At 36.7% G+C, this 21,871-nt stretch overlaps 4 protein-coding genes and 1 long non-coding RNA gene across 10 annotated transcripts; 2 read left to right on the top strand and 3 right to left on the bottom strand.

Moving 5' to 3' along the window:
* The first annotated feature begins 2,001 nt into the window (after positions 1–2,001).
* Positions 2,002–14,139, top strand: LOC110877518 (probable caffeoyl-CoA O-methyltransferase At4g26220). Of its 2 annotated transcripts, XM_035977374.1 has the most exons (6): positions 2,002–2,212; positions 5,027–5,106; positions 13,350–13,493; positions 13,564–13,695; positions 13,828–13,955; positions 14,019–14,139. In XM_035977374.1, the coding sequence occupies exons 2-5, from the start codon at positions 5,104–5,106 to the stop codon at positions 13,915–13,917; spliced, it is 369 nt and encodes a 122-aa protein (XP_035833267.1). In that variant the 5' UTR covers positions 2,002–2,212; positions 5,027–5,103; the 3' UTR covers positions 13,918–13,955; positions 14,019–14,139. The 2 variants fall into 2 exon arrangements, 1 of the variants encoding a protein (XP_035833267.1); XR_004866614.1 differs by lacking the exon at positions 14,019–14,139 and having other exon boundaries at positions 2,003–2,212; positions 13,564–13,728; positions 13,828–14,004.
* Positions 5,668–7,094, bottom strand: LOC118481992. The gene is made up of 2 exons (XM_035977373.1): positions 6,745–7,094; positions 5,668–6,658 (listed from the first exon to the last, which is right to left on the bottom strand). Exons 1-2 carry the CDS (start codon positions 7,008–7,010, stop codon positions 5,908–5,910), a joined length of 1,017 nt encoding a protein of 338 aa, XP_035833266.1. The 5' UTR covers positions 7,011–7,094; the 3' UTR covers positions 5,668–5,907.
* Positions 9,238–10,726, bottom strand: LOC110877517. The gene is made up of 2 exons (XM_022125673.2): positions 10,541–10,726; positions 9,238–10,452 (listed from the first exon to the last, which is right to left on the bottom strand). The coding sequence occupies exons 1-2, from the start codon at positions 10,710–10,712 to the stop codon at positions 9,287–9,289; spliced, it is 1,338 nt and encodes a 445-aa protein (XP_021981365.1). The 5' UTR covers positions 10,713–10,726; the 3' UTR covers positions 9,238–9,286.
* Positions 14,140–16,867: 2,728 nt separating the features above from the next.
* Positions 16,868–20,626, top strand: LOC110877514 (probable DNA-directed RNA polymerase subunit delta). Of its 5 annotated transcripts, none has more exons than XM_022125672.2 (3): positions 16,868–17,079; positions 17,234–17,326; positions 19,652–20,626. In XM_022125672.2, the coding sequence occupies exon 3, from the start codon at positions 19,702–19,704 to the stop codon at positions 20,425–20,427; it is 726 nt and encodes a 241-aa protein (XP_021981364.1). In that variant the 5' UTR covers positions 16,868–17,079; positions 17,234–17,326; positions 19,652–19,701; the 3' UTR covers positions 20,428–20,626. The 5 variants fall into 5 exon arrangements, with proteins under 5 accessions (XP_021981364.1, XP_021981363.1, XP_021981362.1 ...); XM_022125671.2 differs by having other exon boundaries at positions 19,637–20,626; XM_022125670.2 differs by having other exon boundaries at positions 16,868–17,103; positions 19,645–20,626.
* LOC110877516 lies at positions 17,424–19,740 on the bottom strand. The gene is made up of 2 exons (XR_002557081.2): positions 19,604–19,740; positions 17,424–18,418 (listed from the first exon to the last, which is right to left on the bottom strand). It is a non-coding gene; the product is annotated as an uncharacterized LOC110877516 (long non-coding RNA).
* Positions 20,627–21,871: the final 1,245 nt, after the last annotated feature.

Raw genomic sequence — 21,871 nt, 5'->3', positions numbered from 1 at the left:
GATGGTGTTGTGATGGTGGTGGGTGGTGGGTGAAGTGTGAGAGAGGTGGTGTGCCAAGGGATGAGTTGCAAGAGCTCCAAACACTCCTATTTATAGGCTGAACAGAAGCTCGGGCACGGCCCCGTGTCCATCTGGCACACTCTCTCTTCATTAATTGTAATTCGCAATTACAATAAATGCGCCTGCAGAAAGTTCACCACGCCCCCGTGTCCGCTGGGCACGGCCCTGTGGTGGGCAGTAAAAGCTTCTATAGGTTTGTCTTTTCTGCTGCTTCTTGGGCACGGCCCCGTGCTCGCTGAGCACGGGGTGTATTCAGTCTTCTATCTTCTTTGTTTTGCTTGGGAGGATGCTGTCGGGGGGGGGGGGGGGTCGGGCTTGTCACTTTTGTTCCTTTTCTTGTATTTATGTTAGATTTAGCTGCCTTTTTGCTTCTTTTGTTCATTTGAGCTCATTTAATCCTGAAAATACAAAAGGAAGACAAAAGCACACTTTTTCCAACATTAGTACTAAAAAGGGTTAGTTTTAAGCCATTATTGATGTAATTTATATGTTGCATTTTGTGCACATCAGGAAACAAGCACGCAAGATCTCAATTTTGATTTAAAATTCGATCTCGATCTCGATCTGCCTGAAACAACTCATTTGTAACCAGAAAGCTCAAGCGGCATCAGGTTCAATGTAGGAAGTTCCAGTGGTGCCGATCTCTCTGAGCATGATGAAGCAGCCATGTGTTTCGCTGCCAGCAAGATGAAATTTGTTGAAGAAAGAGATAGTGATGATGATACGGCTGTTGATGTAGCGAAACTGAAAAGAAGAGTGATTGTGTTGGAACAAGATGCTGCCCTAAAAGAAGCTCATATCTCATCTTTGCAAGCTCAAAAGTCAAGCAAAGATCAGACGATCGAGCAACTACAAAGTGATGTGGGTATGCTGATATCTGTTGAAAGCTAAGCGGGAAAGTAAGTTCAAGAACGTAATCAAGAATCGTGTGTTTGCTGATCTGGCTCCGTTGTCTGGTGGTCTTCCAAACGGTTTCAGCAAATAATCCAGTAAACCTAGGGGGAGATTGTTAGGCCCAATAGGTTTATCGATTAGTAGGATTGGCTAAATGGACCAAGCTTCTAGAAGGTAGTGGATATTAGAGTGGGCTTTGGGGGAATATCGGCCTAGGGTTTTGGGGGAAACCTCTTACTATAAATAGAAGTTGGAAATTAGGAGCATAGGGTGGTTGGTTCCTTGGTTTTAGAAACTTGTATTAGACAATTCCATATTGTATGCAAGTTTAAGCTTTTGAATCAATTATTCAAATCTTCATCTTTATCGTTCTTGATTTCTTGAAGATCATCAAGTTTGGATTCCGCCCATCCTTGTTGATCGTTTGATATCGTTGTTTAATCCGATTTTCGGGACTTACATAACTCATGACAAGTCTAAGGTAATAAAAATTAAACAAGTTTGAATTATATTTGCAAGTTTATAAATTTATTTTAATGGCAAAGATTTTATTTATAGTTACATGAATTGGAAACACAATGACAAAATAACTGTCCATACTTAGCATAAAAACCTGGTTAGGTCCCTGTCACTACAAATCAGTAGACTCTCACTGATGTCGATAACTACATAGTTCTCTAGGATCACGAATGACCACATGATTGACGGATTAGCGGCATAATATTCTCCAATAGAATTTCCGTAAAAATATATAAAAGTAAATTTTGTTTTGTTTTTTATGTTCAAGAGACTAGACAGAACATCTATCTATTCTAATATCCTAAAGCTAATTTATCTTATGTAAGAGGCTAGATGGAACATCTATCTATTCTAATATCCTAAAGCTAATTTGTCTTATGTGTCATGTGTACATAAGTCTACCCATTATATTAACAAGTGTCATCTTCATGTTTTATTATTTAAGTAAGATTTACACCTGGCAATTGATCCTTACTCATGCTCCACACGTGTCGTTGTTTTAGAATAAAAAATTGTTCGGGTCCTTTTTGTTTTACCCATTTTGAAAACCCTGTTCTCCAACAATTCAATTCTACGACTCCCATCATCTACGGCGATTCTGTTTCACTCAGATATTCAAAACACCAAAGCATCTAAACCCTAAATCTTCCATACCACTGTGTTCTTTCTCCATCGAAACTTTGGTCATAAGAGCATAATGGCGTTGTACGAACACGTAATCTGATTGATCTAAACAAAGGTATTGCTTCCCATCACCTTAATCTGTTTTTATTCGTATGAATCTGTGTATTTCTTTTGTTATTAATGAATACGGAGGTTTAATCGAGATGAATTTGTGTATTTCTTTTGTTATTAATGAACACGAAGGTTTAATCGAGAACAAGACAAAAGATTTGTTCATTTTTAATTTAGTTAAGAAGACACCATGGATCTTTCAACTTTAGTAATTGATTTTGATTAGTTCGTCTTATTGTTGTTTGTGATTGAATTGAGCTAGCTTTTGATTGATACCTTTCGTGTTGAAATTGTTGTGGAAATTAGGTTTTGTGTGGGTTTTTTTTCTTTACTTTTTTATTGATCAGATGTTTGTAGATTAAAGCTTGATTTTAAGAGTATTTAGATTGTTTAATTCATGTGGATATGTTTTGTTCTTAGATTATCAAGTCAATGGATTGACTAACCAGTATATTCAACAGAATTTTGTTCTTTATTAGGGTTAGTTTGCAATATTCATTACAATTTAGTATCTAATATTTGCTTGATTTTGTTGATAAGTTTTGATGTTCAAGTCATTTTTTTTAATTAGCAGTTATTGAAAAGCAATGGCTAAAGGTGGCTTTCATGTTTCATGAAAAAAAAAAATTCAATCCATGATTAATCAAATCAAGTCACGTATTAGCACGGTTATTATGTGTTTAAAAATGTTAATTTTTTTGTGTGTGTTGAATCAACGAGATTGTTCTAAATCCCGATCAAAACCGTCGTTCGAACGCAAAATCTAATATTTGAGGGCTTCCATTTTTTCGGTTTCCGATTCAGAGAAGGTATAGTTTGTAGCCTACATACTTCGTTTTGAAGAAAATTCTTATTTGGAAGTCATTTCATGTTTAGACGTGATAGAAAAACACAGACCTAACTTTTTTTATTCCCTTATACTTGATGAATAAACTATGTTTGCTTAATTTGTTGATGAATGAACTCATATAGTGCTATCCTCTAGAAGATTAGTGCAAACGAACATACCTGCCTTAGTGTTTGGATATAAGCAGCCTCAATCAAATTCTCCTGCAAGATAATCCAGTTTTGTAAAAGTTCAAAGCCCACTTAGCCCACGAATCCATTATAGCCACCCAGTAAATGAGGTAGCTAAACAAAGTTAACTTCAAGTTAAGGTTAATTAGATTGATTAAAGTAAGTCCAGCCAGATTGATTAAAATATAACTATAACTATTTAATCTTCTGTTTTGTAAAGTTTAAATAACTTAAACTGTGTTTATGGCTTAATAATAATAATAGGTTACCTAAAGTTATAAAATTGGGTTACAATTATTTACATGTAAAACGAGATGTTAGTGGTTCTTCATACTTTTAATGACATTTTTAACATGTTTACTACTTAGATGTATGATAATGAGAAGTTGCCAGTTTAACAAACTCCCACCAAATCCCTTGATCTAGAAGACAACTCAGATTTGAACCTAGATCATCTTGAGACATTGGTGATATAAATGTGTAGTAACTTACCTCTTGAGATGGAATTTGTGAAACTCGTCATCCGTGCTAAAGAATGTACGAATTGAGCTTAATGACAATGTCTCTATTGATTAATCACCGAAGATGCTTAGAGATTTGCCACGACGCCTGCAAATTAATCTTTGTACGCCCGTAAACCAGTTTATGAAGGTTGTTTTCTTGATGATGTTAGTTAATAATTTTATTGCTTATTGCTGACTTCAAGATTAGGACTACTGTCATACAACTTCTTATCTGCTATAGTGATGGTTAAAAATTTAGTATAATTGGTCATGAGAAGCAACGAGCCTCTTGAATTCTTGATATCTTATAAGCTCACTAGCTAAATCTGCAAGCTGTGAGTTTAAAGTAAGCTATCGGAAATTATAATACTGTTACTTTTAATTAACCTAACAGGGTAGGGAGAGATTTATGAACTTCATAAAAGTTGTGTTTAACAAAAGGAAAAACCATTTTTATGATAAGAGACTGTGATCATCCACCTACTCGATTGGTCCAACAGCAAACACCGGTAATTGATTGATTGATTGATTAGTAATAATATGATTTAGTGGTTTTATTCTTTAGGTGATGCTATGCTAGCTATAGGTAGTATATAAGACTTGTGTAGATACAATGAATAAAGCAAAATCTCTGCACAATTGCTTATGCTTTTCTTTTCTTTTTCCTCTGATGGCTTGCAAGTATTTTCTCTTTAAAATAGTATTATAATTTCTGAAACAATATTATGGCTATTGATAGTGTATATGGTAGACTACATTATAATTTCTAATAGCTTACATTAACCTCACAACTTGATAGTTAGTGTATATGCTTATATACCATAGATGTTGTTTGGTAAACCTTGGAGCTAAACAAGGAAATGACTCGGAACCTGCTTTGCAGGTTTGTTTTAATAGTCATAAATGCTACCCAGTTATTTCCATTGATCAATTAAATCATCATTTGTATCATATAGTGAGTGGCATATGTAAAACAAAAAAAGACACCAATTTTAGTGCTCTCTACTTATAATAATTGCAGTAATTTAATTCAACACCTTACTTTTAGTATATATTGAAAGATGGGATAGTCAGTGTTTCCCTTAAACCAACCTTACCTGTGACCCGTACCAAAATTAAACGTTTGACTCGCCCAATCACCGACTTTGCCTCATTTGTTGGGTATTATATAGAAGTGTTGATTTACATTAAACCAAGTTAAAAGTGAGGCTAAAACTTTCCTTGCTACTTGGAGGCATGCGGTGTTATTCTTTATTTTAAACAGAGCTAAATACTTTTCTCGTGATTTATATATGCAGTACATCCTAGAGACTAATGTCTACCCCCGTGAACCTGAACTGTTGAAGGAGCTTTGAGCTCTCACCGCTTCACATCCATGGTAACTATCATGTTTATAACAAAAAATAACTTATATGGACATGGTTTTAATTAGGCTCCGCCTATCCGGACACCCACTGCGCCTAAATCCACACTTTTGCAAACCTAGACGCCTCGTATAGACCTATACGAGGCGTCCATGCACTGAATTCGATGGGTGTACAGAGGGTGTCAGGCACGTTGTTTAAGGAACCCTATACGCAGGGTATGGGGCTATACGAGGCGTCTCTGTTTGGTATTTTTTTTTGGCTGAAATGAGGGGTGTTTTGGTGGGTTTTGGGTTGGTTTTTTGGATGGTTTTTGAAGATGTGTTTTTTTGATGAAATTTTTTTAGGTTTTAAAAAAAGTTTTTTTTTTCTTTTTTACACTATAAAAAGTTGTTGTTTTTTAAAAATTAACTATTTGCCTTTAAAAATCGTTTTTTTTTATTTTTAAAAAAGTTTTGTTTTTTTTTTGTTTTTTACACTATAAAAAGTTTAAAAAAATTTTTTGTTTCAGCGTCGATTAAATCAACTATTTTAAAAATCGGCTCTTTAAATATATTATATTGTTTTTAACATTTTACTTTTTTAAATATTATTCTTTCGATTAAAATTTTATTTCTTTCAAATATTGTTTCCGTATTATATTCAGGGGTTATATTGTTTCCGTATTATCTAAATTTAAGAGAACAATCATTGAGTAACCGAATAACTGAAAACAAACATAAATATGACATATATAAGATAACTGTTTACATCCATAACAAAAATATAGAAGATAAGTTTGTACATCCACAATAACAATAAAAACAACAACAGGTCTATGCATCCAAATCCGAATCTGAATCCTGATGCTGCTGCTGCGGCTGGTGCTGCTGCTGCGGCTGCTGCTGCTGATGTGGTGCTCGAACCGGTGGAAGCGGTATCGGGGGTAATCCCTCTCTCTCTCGTCTATCCTGCTCCGCCCGTACCAACCAACCTACCAAATCGTCGAGCCTGTCAAGCCTGGCTAGTACATCCGGATGTAGTGCAGCTCCTGGGGCACCACCTCGAATAGCGTGACGTGGAAACTGAGGTGCCCCGGCAGGTGGCGGTGGCTGTGGCCCCGCTGCACCGTCTAGATCCTCCGGAGGGTCCTCCACGGGCACTACATCAGCAGGATCTGCAGGAGGATGAACGTCCTCGAAATGCTCTGGTAGGTCCTCCTCTCTCCATACGCCCCCCTCGTGGTTTTTAAACCGCGGGCCAACCGGGAACCTCTTGATAACCCTCATCCCCCATAGCGACGGCATACCCATCCGCGTCGGCATGATGGCCGGCGTCCGTAGATGTGGGTCCTGATGTGGTACGAGGCCAAATGAACGGGCAATGACGGTCACGTACGCCCCGCCATACAAAAATCCGCGCTCCTGCCGGTGATGGCCGGAGGCGAAGTACTGGGCTAGACCGTGTGCTAGCGCGCACGGCCTCCTATACAACAAACAATATAGGAAAAAAAGATCTGTGGTCGTACACCACTCACGGCTGTAGCCGCGCGCTGATATAGAAGTGGCGAGCAAATGGTGCAGATACCTGCAGATAGTGTTAGCGAAATACAAAAACAGAGATTAATAAACAGTGCATATAATCACAATAATTGCAATAATAAACGTACATACCTGTATAGTGGGTCGCTAACAAACGACACCCTCCCCTTCGACTTGTCATGCTCCCAATGATCCGCCCCCGCAATCACCTGCCAAAACCCAACAAGAGTGGGTTTTTCAACCACCACTAGCCCCGCTGTGTAGATCTCAGTCTCGATCTCCTCCTGCATGTATAAACCAGAGCGCACCGCAAACTCTGCTAGCGTCATCGAACGCTGAACGCCAGCAAGCCTGAAAGAAACCTCAGGCGGAGGGGGAGCACCTGGGTACGGAATCATAAATAAAACAATATAATAATAAATAATAAATAATAAATAATAATAATAATATTAATAACAATAACAATAATTAATAATAATAATAATAATAATAATAATATAAAGAAATAAATAAATAAATAAATAAATAAATAATATTAATAAATAAATAATATTAATAAATAAATAAATAAATATCAATAACATTCACCTGGGTATGGAATCGGCACTGGCTCCCCAGGAGGGTGAAATGTGAATGACGAAATGAACTCGACCAGCAGCTCCCTGTAGGTCGGCGTGTGCGCCAAAACAAAAAGACGATGCCACGGGGAATCGATAGGTATAAACCGACGCACTCTCGGCGTCTCAGCAATCTCCTCCATCGCATCCCAGTCGATCGATGCATGCGATCCAACGTGCATCCTCCTAAGCTTCTGGCAATGACGGGCGGCGTCAGTGCCGTCGGGAAACTCTAGATAGGGATGCCCCTGCAACGTATCCACAGGCGGTCGCTGTCTCCGTCGTGGACCCTGCTGAACCGGCTCTATGTGAATGTCATCGCCCGGCATCAGATCGTCCTCCATAATAAATACTGTATACGTATACAATAATAATAATATTAATAAATAATAAATAATAAATAATAAATAATAAATAATAATATTAATAACAATAACAATAATTAATAATAATAAATAATAAATAATAAATAATAATATTAATAACAATAACAATAATTAATAATAATAAATAATAAATAATAAATAATAATATTAATAACAATAACAATAATTAATAATAATAATAATATAAATAAATAAATAATAAATAATAAATAATAATATTAATAACAATAACAATAATTAATAATAATAATAATATAAATAAATAAATAAATAAATAAATAATAATAATATTAATAATAATGTTTTTAATAATAATAATTAATAAATAATAATAATAATAATAATATTTAATAATATAATTAATAAATAATAATAATATTTAATAATAATTAATAAATAATAATAATAATATAATTAATAAAAAAAAAAAAAAAAACAGACCCTCGTATAGCCCTCGTATAGGGCTATACTCAGCGTCCTGTTCCACAAGTTCTTCATCATCATCAACATCAAACCCCCAAAACCCAACCAAATTCAACTTTTAGGGCAAACCTACGGTCTAAAGGCATAAACGAGACAAAAATACTTAACTACGGGATGAAATACGTACCGGTGATGCTTCGATTCTTCAAAAATACGGTTGAAATACGTACGAGGCGTATAGATCCGAATGCACCGTATATGTGTGTGTTTTTGTTTGTGTGTGTGATCTGTGTCGTCTAGGCCCCCCCCCCTGTGTTATACGAAGCCTAGACGCCTCGTATAGAGCTATACGAGGCGTCTATGCTTTTTGCTAAATGACATTTTTGCCCCTGTTTTACCCTTAGTATAGCCTTTTATCAGGGGCAAAATGGTAATTAACCATTCCAAAAAGATATTTCTGGAATGGTTAATTACCATTTTGCCCCTGAAAAAAGGCTATACTAAGGGGTAAACAGGGGCATAATGGTAATTTAATAATACATTTTATTAATTAAAAAAAGAAATGGCAAAAAGTAACCGCCTCAACTGTACTCCTCGTACAGGTCTGTACGAGTCGTACAATTTTGAAATTACCTTTTAGCCCCTGCTAAGTGGCTATACTGGGGGCATATCAGGGGTAAAATAGTAATTAACTAAAATGATTTTCAAAATTCAAATTCAAAATTCAAATTTAAACCGCTCAAAGAGACGCCCCGTACAGGTCTGTACGAAGCGTCTACTTTCAAAAAATTCAAATTTTGAATTTCAGAAATTCAAAAATTGAATTTTCAAAATCCCGCTCAAATAGACGCCCCGTACAGGTCTGTACGAGGCGTCTGGTTGGTGTAAAATTACCTTTGAGCCCCTGGAATAAGCCTCTATTGGGGGCCTATCAGGGGCTAAATGGTCTTTTGTGCAATATTATACGAGGAGTCTAGTTCTATACGAAGCGTATAGTTTTTTTTTTTGTAGAAAAATTTAAAAAAATACTATTAATTCCAAAAAAATATTATTCATTACAAAAAAAATACTATTAATTACAAAGTTACACTATTAATTCCAAAAAAAATACTATTAATTACAAAAAAAAATACTAATAATTATAAAAAAATACTAATAATTACAAAAAAATTCTATTAATTACAAAAAAATACTAATAATTACAAAAAAATTCTATTAATTCCAAAAAAATACTATTAATTACAAAAATCATTCTTCCGTGTAACTATCTATGTAATTAAGACTGGGGTTTGATCTTGGTCGAGGATTCATTATCGATGTATACCATTCTAGACGTGGCAAGTACATATCTTCCCATTGTTCTGTGTGGGGTCTTCGGTGGGTCAACCATAGCCCGTGTGCTGGTGGCATAGGATAATCCCCTTCCAGCTTAACATGTATGAAGTGGTTCTCGTTAACATGTGTAAGCGTTATGAATAATGGTTGTTGATTAGCCGGAGGACTTAGTATTGGGAAGTAAGTGGAACTCGCACCCATGGTTGTCGTTAACAGGTGCACCCCGATACCGTACGTTTGTGCAATAAGAAGTCCTGCAAAGGGGAAGTCCATCCAGTGATTCTCCCCACAACCGGCCACTGAATCCCAAATTAGGCCCTGACGATGCGTGTAAAAATAACCTGCAGCCCATGCTTCAAATATTGGGAACCAGATCGATTCGTTCTGATCCATTTCTTGGACAAGGTCCCTTCTAATACGCCCCCATGAACTCTGATCCATCCCTAAGCCCACAGCCACAGACCGAAACCCACAATGACCGTCCGGCATCACATCTCGTATGCACGAGACGTACGGATGGAACACTGGCGGAATGTCAGACTTAAACCGTTCGATGATTCCCACGTACTCGTCCCCAATGATTAAAGGAAAACCGTGATCATCTCGTGTCTCTTTCTTCTTAGAACTCTTTGAACGGCTTAGGGTCGCTTTGGGTTTTTGGGACCTTATAACCGACTGTTGTGAGGCTTGAGACGGAACGTACGAGCTGTGGCGAGGTTTATCGTACTTACTTTGTCGTGAACCTTCAAAGCACGTGTTTGCATCACCGAAGGAGCTTCTCCTCAATTCTTCATCTATACGAGAGGCCTCGTCCAACCTTTCTTGTACCTGCTTTGTTGTTGGTCGGCCACGAGTATTTTGTTGGACAACCGGTGGTTTCTTGGTAGATTTCGTTGGAGTCAACACCGCTTTAATCTTTGAAAGCAGGCTTTTTTGCTGAGCTGGAGGGTGCGACTGTAATTGTTGTCTAACAACATCTAGCTCTTCGACCACGTCAAGGGAGTCGTCTATCAATTTACAACTTTGGAAGTTAAGTTTCCGCCAGAAGACGTCTATGTCTTCGAGTTGAATCGGACGCTCTGCACGGTTAAAAACAATATTGTTTAGGTAAAATGAAGGAAAGGAAATATATCACACAAGTGTTGTACGACGTTCAATAATTATTACCTTCACGCATGTACTTTTCTATCCTACAAGCACAGGGCAACCCACAGCTGTGCCACATTTGGCAACCACATGATGAATTAAAGCGCTCCAAGACATCTAGCCTCCTAATTGCCTCTCCATGCAACAAGTCAAGGGCTTTGTGGGATACTTTTCCAAGTAGGTGTTGAAACATCGGGTGTTTGTGGTGTTTCATTGTTTTTTCGATGCTTTCTCGAAAAGTCTTCCTTATTTCACCGAACTGTGTCTCAACTATATCCCGGACACAACCAACTATACGGTCCAGCGAGCTCCTATCTTCGACGTATCTCTTTAAGTTGGCATGTTGGCTCTCAACTCTGTTTGTAGTACGATTACCAAAGTTGCGCCTCTTATCAGTCCACGCAAAGACAAACATCTCCTTATAGTCTTTTAGCCAGTTATCGTACACGTATTTGAAGACTCCTAAAAAGTAAAAATAATTTAATAAAATTTGCATAGGTGAGTCGTATGTTATTAGAAAAACTTACTAGAACGTTTGCACTCCACAAGTCGCTTTCGCATGTTGCGCAAGTGGTAGTCGTAGATGGGTATGGATGGAGACTCAATCAATGAACCCCAGAATGACAAAAATTTCTTCCAGTCGTCGTCTGTGAAGGCACCCTTGCAGTGCTTCATAACATTCTGTTGTATGTGCCACCTGCAAAGAAGCCTGGAGGCGTCTGGAAATACTTTAGCACACGCGCCCATAAGGGCTAGGTCTCTATCCGTTAAAATCACACGTGGCTCCATACATTCATCCAACATTGCCTTAACCCTCTCAAGCACCCACACAAAGTTATCACCCCGTTCTTTACTAACAACGGCATGCGCGATAATAAACGATTTGTTGGTAGGCGTCATACCAACAATCTGGATAAAGGGCATATTGTATATGTTTGTCTTGTACGTTGCATCGATCATCATGACGTGGGGGAATGCACGCCACAAGACTCTCGAGTCCCGATGAAGAAAGAAGATCTCTGTTACGATCTCTGTTCCGGGTTCTTCCCGGATCTCGTAAATAAAGTCGTTCTTCATCAGCACATTTTCTAGTGACTGCATGGGAGTCAATCCTTGTCTTTGTTCGGCTCTAATCTTCGCTACAACGTTTTGAACGTCTTTCTGAACATGAAACCTTCGCACAAACGCGTGGAGTAAACCTTCGCACAAACGCGTGGGCCGACAGGTCCTCACAAAGTTCGTGGTTATGTTCAATTGTTCCGTCTTTTATCTCCCAGGTTTCATACGGGTGGTTTCGGACAGCCAGCAGGTAAAACGGGCAACCGGTTTTTTTGCTTCCAGCTTTTCTAAGTGTTGCTGTACTCTGGTGCTCACCACCACGATCACATTCAAGCCATACCCTCCCGGTTCTTCCCCCGATTTTCTTTGATCGACGGGTGACAATAACGAAACCATCCGCATTTGCTATTTCTTGTATCCGTTTCTTTAGTTCATCTAAGGAGTTGAAAACCTGTAACATCGACAATAATAATAATAATAATAATAATAATAATAATAATAATAATATAATAATAATAATAATATAATAAAAATAATAATAATAAAATTAATAATAATAAAATATTAATAATAAAATAGTAATTTATACCGTCTTTTTTAAGTACAGACTGTCCAGAATGGGAGGTGCTTCACTACCATATCTACCATATCCACCATAACCACCATATCCTCCAACGTCCGAATTGTTTTGATGAACATAAGGAGTGCCCGGGGAAATGAATTGCTGATGATCACCGTCTCCTCCGTATCCACCGTATCCCCCGTATCCACCGTATCCACCATATCCACCGTCCCCTCCGTATCCACCGTCTCCTCCGTATCCACCGTCTCCTCCGTATCCACCGTCTCCTCCGTATCCACCGTCTCCTCCGTATCCACCGTCTCCTCCGTATCCACGGTCTCCTCCGTATCCACCGTCTCCTCCGTATCCACCGTCTCCTCCGTATCCACCGTGTCCTCCGTATCCACCGTCTCCTCCGTATCCACCGTCTCCTCCGTATCCACTAGCAGGGTATGAGTCATCTACAGGGGCTGTTTCATCAACAGGAGGATGCTTGTTCAAATCTAGAAACGGGCTGTTTTGTTTTCCTTGTATACTAGACACAACCTCCTCTTGCTCATTAGAATCGGGAATGCCAGACTCCTCCAAAATAGACAACCGTATCATCATTAGTAAATAATAAACGAAAACAACAAGTAATTATAACATTTACGCTAATAACTGTTACCGGAACGCTTTCGTGCCCCCAGTTTTCGCTAGAATATTGCCCGAAGATATAGTTGCCGTTCCAATATGATGACATTTCAACACTCCGGAATGATAATAACGCAAACACAAATAAAAAAACAAACAGAATGTGAGTGGTTTTTTGTTGAAACCTCGGATGTGGACCAAGAACGCACTGTAGGTTGCATTTTATGGGAGCTAAAGACGCCTCGTATAGGTCTTTACTCCCCGTATGCCTTTAAGTCATGTCAGACATAGTCCCTTCATAGTCAAATCGGTCAGTCCAAGACGCCTCGTATAGGTCTATACGAGGCGTCTAAGGGCCTTCGTATTGGCCCCTCGTACAGGCCTAGACTCCCCGTATAAGTTGACTGATGTGACGTTGTACGAGGTGCAGAAGTTGGTCGGGAAAAGCAACCCTATACGCTTCGTATAGCCCTATACGAAGCGTATAGAAGGGTGTGAATTTAGGGAACAAGGTGTCTGAATATGTACACCCTTTAATTATTCATATGGAAGCTTTAAGAATTTCTTTATACGCAGGGCTGTCATGGGCACCGCACCAGACGCTGGCCAGATGATCGGGCTTTTGTTAAAGATCGTTGGCGCAAAAAAACAATAGAAGTCGGGGTTTTTACGGGTTATTCGTGGCTTCTAACCGCGTTAACAATTCCTGATGATGGCAAGGTTTGTGATTTTGGTAATCATAGTAATTTTTTTTTTTGGTAGTTTATAAATATTTTAACGTGAGGTATAGATTGTAGCAATAGATCCTGATCGAGAAACGTATGAGATCGGTCTCCCGGTTATGAAAAAAGCTAAGGTGGAGCACAAGTTTGACTTTATCGAATCCAAGGCTTTACCCGCTCTTGATAAAATGCTAGAAAATGTAACTTCTCATCCGTTTAGTAATTAATAAAAGGTTGTTTCAATAGGGGCGACTCAATCTATTTTTGGTATGAAATAATTGTAGTAATTTAATTTAACACTTTATCGAATCCAAGAATTTCTTTATATGCAGGGCTGTCATGGGCACTGCACCAGACGCCGGCCAGATAATCGGGCTTTTGTTAAAGATCGTTGGCGTGAAAAAAACAATAGAAGTCTTTAGAGATTTGTAATTTGTATTTGTATCTATAGATTTCATAGTTGTGATAGTAAATATGATATACAATTATAAATAAAGAATTTGCAATTACGATATCTATTTATTTGTTATAACTTTTATTTCAGTTTTTCATGTTACCCAACTCCGTGTACCACACGGGTTTTAACCTAGTAAAAAATATATAAAAGACCGGACAAAAAAGATATGTTAGGCATTTATACTCTATATAAAATTGTTCATTGTTCATTTGATAAAAACACATACAACAGACCAAATATTATTATTTTTTAGTAACCTCCTATGGTAACATATAACAGAGTTTAACACACAAGAAATATGTGACGTGTATGATGACTTGTAACATCTATCTATACTATATAATAAAAGAAATCATCTTTGGGACACTTGTCATCATATTAGGCCATGTATTATAGATAATACAAAGTAAATATTATTCAACTTATTTAAAATTTGTATAACCCATTAAATAACAAAAATAAAATAAAATAAACACGTTATATAATAAAACAAATGCCGTCAATCATGCATGGGCAGTTTACATTTGCCTTTATAACAAACAAATTTGCAAATTTGTAGTTTACGAATGCAAATGCAAATGTAAATTATAAAATATATTACGGGTATAATTATAGGTTTGAATAAAGTTTATAGATAACCCCCTACTAAATATTATTCAGTTTAATCTCTTATAGATAATTATTATTTAGTTTAATATCTTCTAATTAATTATAGATAACTCTCATACTAAATTTATTTAGTTTAATCTCTTCTACTTAATTATAGATAATTAATATTTAGTTTAAATTTAATGTATACTTCTCATTTATAATATTATTTAATTGATTTTCTATATCATATTATCTTCATTGTTTATTTTACCTTTTTTTTGGACGACGATATTCTACAACAGGCGATAGGTATCACACCCGCTTAGCAGGCCCTCCACCCCACTCTGGCACAAGACTATGTTGTCTTAACCGGGCTCACGCTTGGCATCAGAGTTTGGCTTGGCGCTCCCCGAGAAAATTTCCAGCCCACCGGCATCTCCGGCAGTTGCACCCTCCATAAGAGTCAGGACCCTTTGGAGTAAGTGCACTGTAATTGAAAACTCGAGTATGCTCCAGGATTCGAAAAATTACATTTATTCAACCCGTGCAATAAATAAGGTTTTTAAAGATATATATTGTTTTATTATTTAGTATATAAAATTCATTTATTCAACCTGTGTAACACACGGGGTTATAACCTATTATAACACTAATAAGAAAACTAATATACATAACTATACAATATATTACAAGATGAAAAACAAACTAACAGAAAACAAGTACCTTGTTATAAATTGTTGCCACTGTTGCATAAAGTTTATAGATAACCCCCTACTAAATATTATTCAGTTTAATCTCTTATAGATAATTATTATTTAGTTTAATATCTTCTAATTAATTATAGATAACTCTCATACTAAATTTTATTTAGTTTAATCTCTTCTACTTAATTATAGATAATTAATATTTAGTTTAAATTTAATGTATACTTCTCATTTATAATATTATTTAATTGATTTTCTATATCATATTATCTTAATTGTTTATTTTACCTTTTTTTTGAACGACGATATTCTACAACAGGCGATAGGTATCACACCCGCTTAGCAGGCCCTCCACCCCACTCTGGCACAAGACTATGTTGTCTTAACCGGGCCCACGCTTGGCATCAGAGTTTGGCTTGGCGCCCCCCAGAAAATTTCCAGCCCACCGGCATCTCCGGCAGTTGCACCCTCCATAAGAGTCAGGACCCTTTGGAGTAAGTGCACTGTAATTGAAAACTCGGGTATGCTCCAGGATTCGAAAAATTACATTTATTCAACCCGTGCAATAAATAAGGTTTTTAAAGATATATATTGTTTTATTATTTAGTATATAAAATTCATTTATTCAACCTGTGTAACACACGGGGTTATAACCTATTATAACACTAATAAGAAAACTAATATACATAACTATACAATATATTACAAGATGAAAAACAAACTAACAGAAAACAAGTACCTTATTATAAATTGTTGCCACTGTCGCATCACACGAGTTTTCGACTTGTGTATATAAGAAAGAGAATGTTTAGATGTCGAAAATTTAAGAGTTTTAGTTAGGGATGAGCATGGTACCCGTACGGTACCGGTACTGGAAGTACATAAAAGTAGGTACCGGTACCGAATATACCCGATATGACACGATTCGGTAACGTTACCGGTATTTTAGTGTAAAAACCGGTAAATACCGATACCGAAAATGTTAAAAGTCGATACCGAACCGATACCGAAAATATACCCAATTCGGTATCGCTACCATTTGGTCATACGAAGCACATAGTATTTGCCAAACCCCTCTCCCCAAACAACTTCATCCCCAAATACCCATTGTCTACCGCCTTATTTCGCTGTCTTAAAACACATGAATCTCAAAACCCTAAGGGCATGTTTAGCTAAGTTTTTTCAACCCAACTTATAACTTATTGACTTAATCAAAAAGCTAAAAAGGAGTTTTAGTGTTTGGCAAACCTAAAAGTCTTTTTCAAAATGAATTTTTGAAAATGAGAAAAAGCCATCAAAAAGGAGTTTTTGAGAAGTTAGGGGCTTGTGACTTTTTGATCAGCTTTTAACTTTTCAAAGACCAAATTACCCGATTACCCCTCATTTTAAAAAACAACTTATGAAAGAATGACTCTTTTTGTCATTTTACATCAATAAGCTAAGGCAAATACTTTTTAAAAAACAACTTATCGACTTATTGATTCTTCTCATCGCATAAGTTAATCCAAACACCGTTTTAAAAACTCTTTTTCAAATACTCACAAGTAAATTAAATAAGTTCTTTTCATAAAAAAATTACTTTTTACCTCAAATAAGTTTAGCCAAACATGCCCCTAAATTTCACATTTCACCGCCTCCCTTTTAATATGAGACATCTCTCTCTCAAATCGCAACAATAACTACCGCTGAAACCACCAGTTGCCACCATCTTCCATCGATCTTGCTGCTAGGGCTCAACGATTGCTAGATGACTGGATTTCAACTCTATTAAGGCTTAGGGTTCAATTTGGGCTTCGCATCATTTAAGGGTGTATGTCATTCGATCTTTACAGGTTCGATTACAATGTCTCAGTTAGGTTAGGGCTTCCCATCTGTTTATAACGTTTGTGTTGTTTACTTATTATTAATTGCATATTTTGTCAATTGTTGTTCAAGGTTTGAAAAAATACTATTTAATTACTGGAAATTTTGCTTTTAATATTGCAGAATGTGAAGTGGTTTTGTCACACGGAACATTCGATTTGGTGTCAAGCAGTTTTGATGGCGACAACCGATGCGAGTGAAACTACAAGACACCAGGTAAAATCCAGTCACATATAGACTTACCTGATCAACTAATGAATTCAGCATGCCCTTTTTATCGAAGAATTTGTAGAATTTTTATTCGTTGCTTGCATTAATATAATAACAGTACCCGAAACATACATACTGTTACTTTCGAAAAGGTAGTTTAACTGCACAAAACAACGAGAAAAACAGCAACAAATAGCAGAAAAAACAATATATAAAAAGGCGAAAAGCGTCCGGTAAATTGACTTCCTAACCCATCACAACCCGTAGTGTGAAACTGCAAACAACAATAGAAAAAACAGCAGTGTACAGTAAAAAAACAGCATAAAAGGCAGCAAAAATGAAATGTAAAACATAGAGCCTAAGTGCACAAGTAAATAGCAAAAAAAAGCGAAAACAACCAGACCCAAACAAGAGTATTTACATTTTACAATTCCGGCTACAGACAGATGAAAAAATGATTAACAAAGCTAGACGCCCTAATCTTACCGCAACAAAATCGAAGCAAAAAAACAACAATTCAAGGTTTCAACTAAGATAAAACAAATTAGTAAATGAAATTAGAGCTTTACCTAGCTTCGCAAACAAAACAGAGGATAAACGGTAACCCCTCTTATGGAAACACAAACGAACTGCAACAACTGTGAAACGGCAAACACCTGTGTCGTGATAAATATCAAAGTTAACAAAAACTTATGGGCAGAATCTAATGTAACTGTGAAAAAGCAAACATTTGTCTCGTGATAATATAAACAATATAATACTTTAGGGTACTCGGTATGGTTCGGTGAAATGATCGGGGTATGCCATTCACCGATCGGTGAATGATTGCCGTTGATTCGATGATGATGATTCGGGGTATGGTGATAGCATATTTCGGTGTATAGTCACCGATGATGATTGATGAAACGGTGATATAATTTTTGACCGTTACCCATTATAACTCAAACACCCTAAAGTGATTGAACCATACCCTCCACTAAAGATTAAATCTAAAATGTTGGTGGCACGTCGTTACCATGGTATTAATGCAGTATTTAGATCTGCACTAAGTAAACCGGGTACCAGGTGTGGGATTAAACCTTGTTCCTCAATTGATCACTACATATATTAATAAAAATAACAGTTAAGTTGATATAATGTCTGAAAAGCAAATAATTTATCGCCATTTAAATTCCAAGCAAAAGATATATATGGTAAAAATCAGACAGCAGTTCAAATAGCACCACGAAAACATATACCAGTTAATGTATTAAATCATTTAGTCCACATTTAACATGTATGCTTTATCCGAGCACCCAAGTCACACCCGCTGAGCTTAAACGAGCTCGAGCCCGATCTTAAAACTGGGCTTGTTTAGTATATGAGCCGGAGCCCCAGCTTCATGTATAGAGTTCAAGCCAGCTTGCAAGCCTAAACGAGCTCACTATTTATATAATTTATAATTAATATATTAAATAAACATTTAAATAATAAGAATACTTATTATTTATATAATAATGAAAAATGGGTTAGGTTCATTTGTGAACAACCTCTTTGATAGTGAATTTTGTGAACGAATCCTAGCCCTTCATTATCGTTTAGCCGCCTAAATGAGCATTGTATGTAAAGCTCGAGCTCGGGCTAAGGGTTGTTAAGGCTCGGTTCGTTCGAGTTCGGGCTTGTTAAGGCTCGACTCGTTCGAGCCCGTTAAGTATTTTTATTGGATTGAGGTTTTTTTTTGAAAAGCCAAGAACCAAAGACTTGCATTAAAACAACAAATAAGCCCAAACTCCCAGCAAGCAATAAACTGGGAGGGGTCTACACCAGGAGAACAAACAAAAACAGTCTACCTAAAAAAACCTATTGAATTGAGTTATTAATTAAAACTCAACATAACTTCTGTTGTAGCTTTACATTTTTTAACAAGTCACTGCATAATTAACAACTTAAGTGGAAGCAATAATCATATAATTTAACAAAACACAAAGGCAACCCACAACTATATTTGGCGATTCTTGGACCATGAAAGATCTACACAACAAAAAGGCAGTAGCAAACAAAGAAACAAAGGATTACAACAAAGAACATAAAAAAGTATTATAAAAAAACAAAAGATTCATTTCTTGGGCTTAAAAGCCTCGACAAAAACTTCAATTTTGCTTAAAACTCGCAAAAAAGAACCAGTAACACTACCAATTGGGTTCAGTATGTAAAGAGTTCAAGTTCGCCATTCACTCAAAGAAAGTTTGGGATGATAAAATCACATGTATTAAACAAATAAATATACAATAAATACCTGTTTACCTGATTTCTTGTCTAATGATGATCCTATTCGAGTGAGAAAGATGACAGGTCGTAAGAAAAGCAAAGCTGCGACGAATGTGAAAAAGACGGGATCTTCGATGGCTAAGAAGGCAAGGAAGGTGGTTGAGGAACTTGTGATAGAAACAACCGCTGGAGCTGAACCAGTAGTTACAAAAAAGAGTGCACTGATTATTGAAGAAGAGATGATTACTCCTATCAGAACTCCTACATCTCAACAAACGCCTACACCACCTATACCACCACCAATCTCACCACAACCACAAGCACAACAACGTCAGCAACCTGAACAAACTGGTCCTTCATCTGTTACTTCCAGCAGAGATTTTATGTTTGATGGTCAACCGTTCCCTAATATTGAAACAAATGGTAAGATAAAGTTTCTGAAGGTGACAAAAGATTTGGAAGAAGACAAGAAACTCAAAAGATCATTTTTGAAAGATAGATTGCCGAAGGCACATTTGCAGTTGTATTTGATGAGATTGTATTGGAAGACGCAGGGACGAGAAGCTGAATTTTTTAAAATAGTTGAAGCTAGAGCTGCTGAAAGAGCAAGAAAAGCTGTTGAGTCAGAACCAGCGGTTGTTATTATTGACAAAGGCAAGAAAACTGTTGATGCTATGCCTGAGATCGTGCTAGAACCTGTTAAAGAAAAATCTCCTGAAAGAGTGATAGAGAAAGATCCGGAGCCGATTGATATTACAAAATTCATTCTTGTACCTGATGTTGAACAAGAAGACGATGATGAAGAGAAAGAGGATAATACTGAAAGTTCAGATCATGATGATGATGATGATGATGATTAGGGTGATGATAATACTTTGGGGTGCGGACCATACACATCAATAATACTATAGCGTACGTTAACTATGTGCGTATCCATCGATTAGCTTGACCCAACACTAAAGACGATGGTGTGATTAGTTAAAAAGATATATGTAGCGAATTCATCAAGTTGTGAGTTCTTAAAAAACATAGTTTAAACAAACCATGTTTTTGAAATCATTCTTCGCGCCTTATCTTATAAACAACTTATATGATATGCTAGGTAAATTATATTCCACTATATGTTATAGGCAAAGATTTTATTTTGTAGTTATATTAATTGGAAAGCATGCAACACAATGACAAAATAAATGTCCATACTTAGACCCCCGTAGTGGGGCGTTTTTTTTTTAATTTCAAAAATAACGCCGAAAAACGCCCCCAAACCATTACACCCTGACGTTATTGGGCATTATTCGCGAAAAAAGCCCCCTTGGCGTTTTTTGAAACACGCCTTGCCCCCTTCTCCTTGTCCAATCACCTTCCATCTCCATTTTTGTTATCCAATAAGATTTTTTTGAGGGTTTTTGTTTTATTTAATTATTTTACATCTCATTTAACATAATGCCCCAATCCCCACTACACCCATTTTGTAAAAACGCCCAATAATACCCCATTGCTGACTGGGCTGCCACATGGCGCAAAACGCCCTAGGGTGGGGCATTATTCACTCCAACGACTATGCATGGTCTTAGTATAAAAACCTGGTTAGGTCCCTGTCACTACAAATCAGCAGACTCTCACTAATGTCGTTAAACACATAGTTCTCTAGGATCATGAATGACCACATGATTGACGGATTAGCGGCATAACATTCACCAAAGAATTTCCGTAAAAATATATAAAAGTAAATTTTGTTTTTTTTATGTTCAAGAGACGAGACCGAACAAAAAAGACATATAAAAGGCCGGACAAAAGAGATATGTTAGGCATTTATACTCTCTATATATAAAATTGTTCATTTGATAAAAACACATACAACAGAGCAGATATTATTATTTTTTAGTGCGCATACCTCCTATGGTAAATCTAGAAGTGAATGAGGAGATAACTAACAGAGCTTGACACACAAGAAATATGTGACATGTATGATGAGTTGTAACATATAACACTAAGAAAACTAACATACATAACTATACAATATATTACGAGATGATTGACAAACTAACAGAAAACAAGTAACTCGTTGTAAATTGTTGTCACCGTCGCATCGTGCGAGTTTTCAACTAATCTATACTACCTTTATTAAGAGAACTGGGTTTTCTACCCTTTTCGTAATTTGCCACATGTATAAAGTTTAAAGTATTATGTACAAAGAGAAGAAACTATGTTAGAGGGGGTGAACTAGGATATTATGCAAAGTTTTAAGACGGCTGAAGGGCAATCTCAGGATTTCACCCCTGCTCCAACTCATCGCCCTGAACA

This window comes from Helianthus annuus, chromosome 9 (genome assembly GCF_002127325.2).
Source record: "Helianthus annuus cultivar XRQ/B chromosome 9, HanXRQr2.0-SUNRISE, whole genome shotgun sequence".
Lineage (NCBI taxonomy): Eukaryota > Viridiplantae > Streptophyta > Magnoliopsida > Asterales > Asteraceae > Helianthus > Helianthus annuus.
This window is presented reverse-complemented; position numbering and strand designations above follow the sequence as displayed.

Coding starts and splice junctions, on each gene's coding strand:
- LOC110877518 (XM_035977374.1), top strand. Junction 13,494..13,563: donor CAATTCCTGATGATGGCAAG/GTTTGTGATTTT, acceptor CGTGAGGTATAG/ATTGTAGCAATAGATCCTGA. Junction 13,696..13,827: donor TTGATAAAATGCTAGAAAAT/GTAACTTCTCAT, acceptor CTTTATATGCAG/GGCTGTCATGGGCACTGCAC.
- LOC118481992 (XM_035977373.1), bottom strand. CDS start 7,010: ATGATTCCGTACCCAGGTGCTCCCCCTCCGCCTGAGGTTTCTTTCAGG. Junction 6,659..6,744: donor GTTAGCGACCCACTATACAG/GTATGTACGTTT, acceptor CACTATCTGCAG/GTATCTGCACCATTTGCTCG.
- LOC110877517 (XM_022125673.2), bottom strand. CDS start 10,712: ATGTTTCAACACCTACTTGGAAAAGTATCCCACAAAGCCCTTGACTTG. Junction 10,453..10,540: donor AGAAAAGTACATGCGTGAAG/GTAATAATTATT, acceptor TTAACCGTGCAG/AGCGTCCGATTCAACTCGAA.
- LOC110877514 (XM_022125670.2), top strand. CDS start 17,288: ATGGCGACAACCGATGCGAGTGAAACTACAAGACACCAG. Junction 17,327..19,644: donor GTGAAACTACAAGACACCAG/GTAAAATCCAGT, acceptor CGAGTGAGAAAG/ATGACAGGTCGTAAGAAAAG.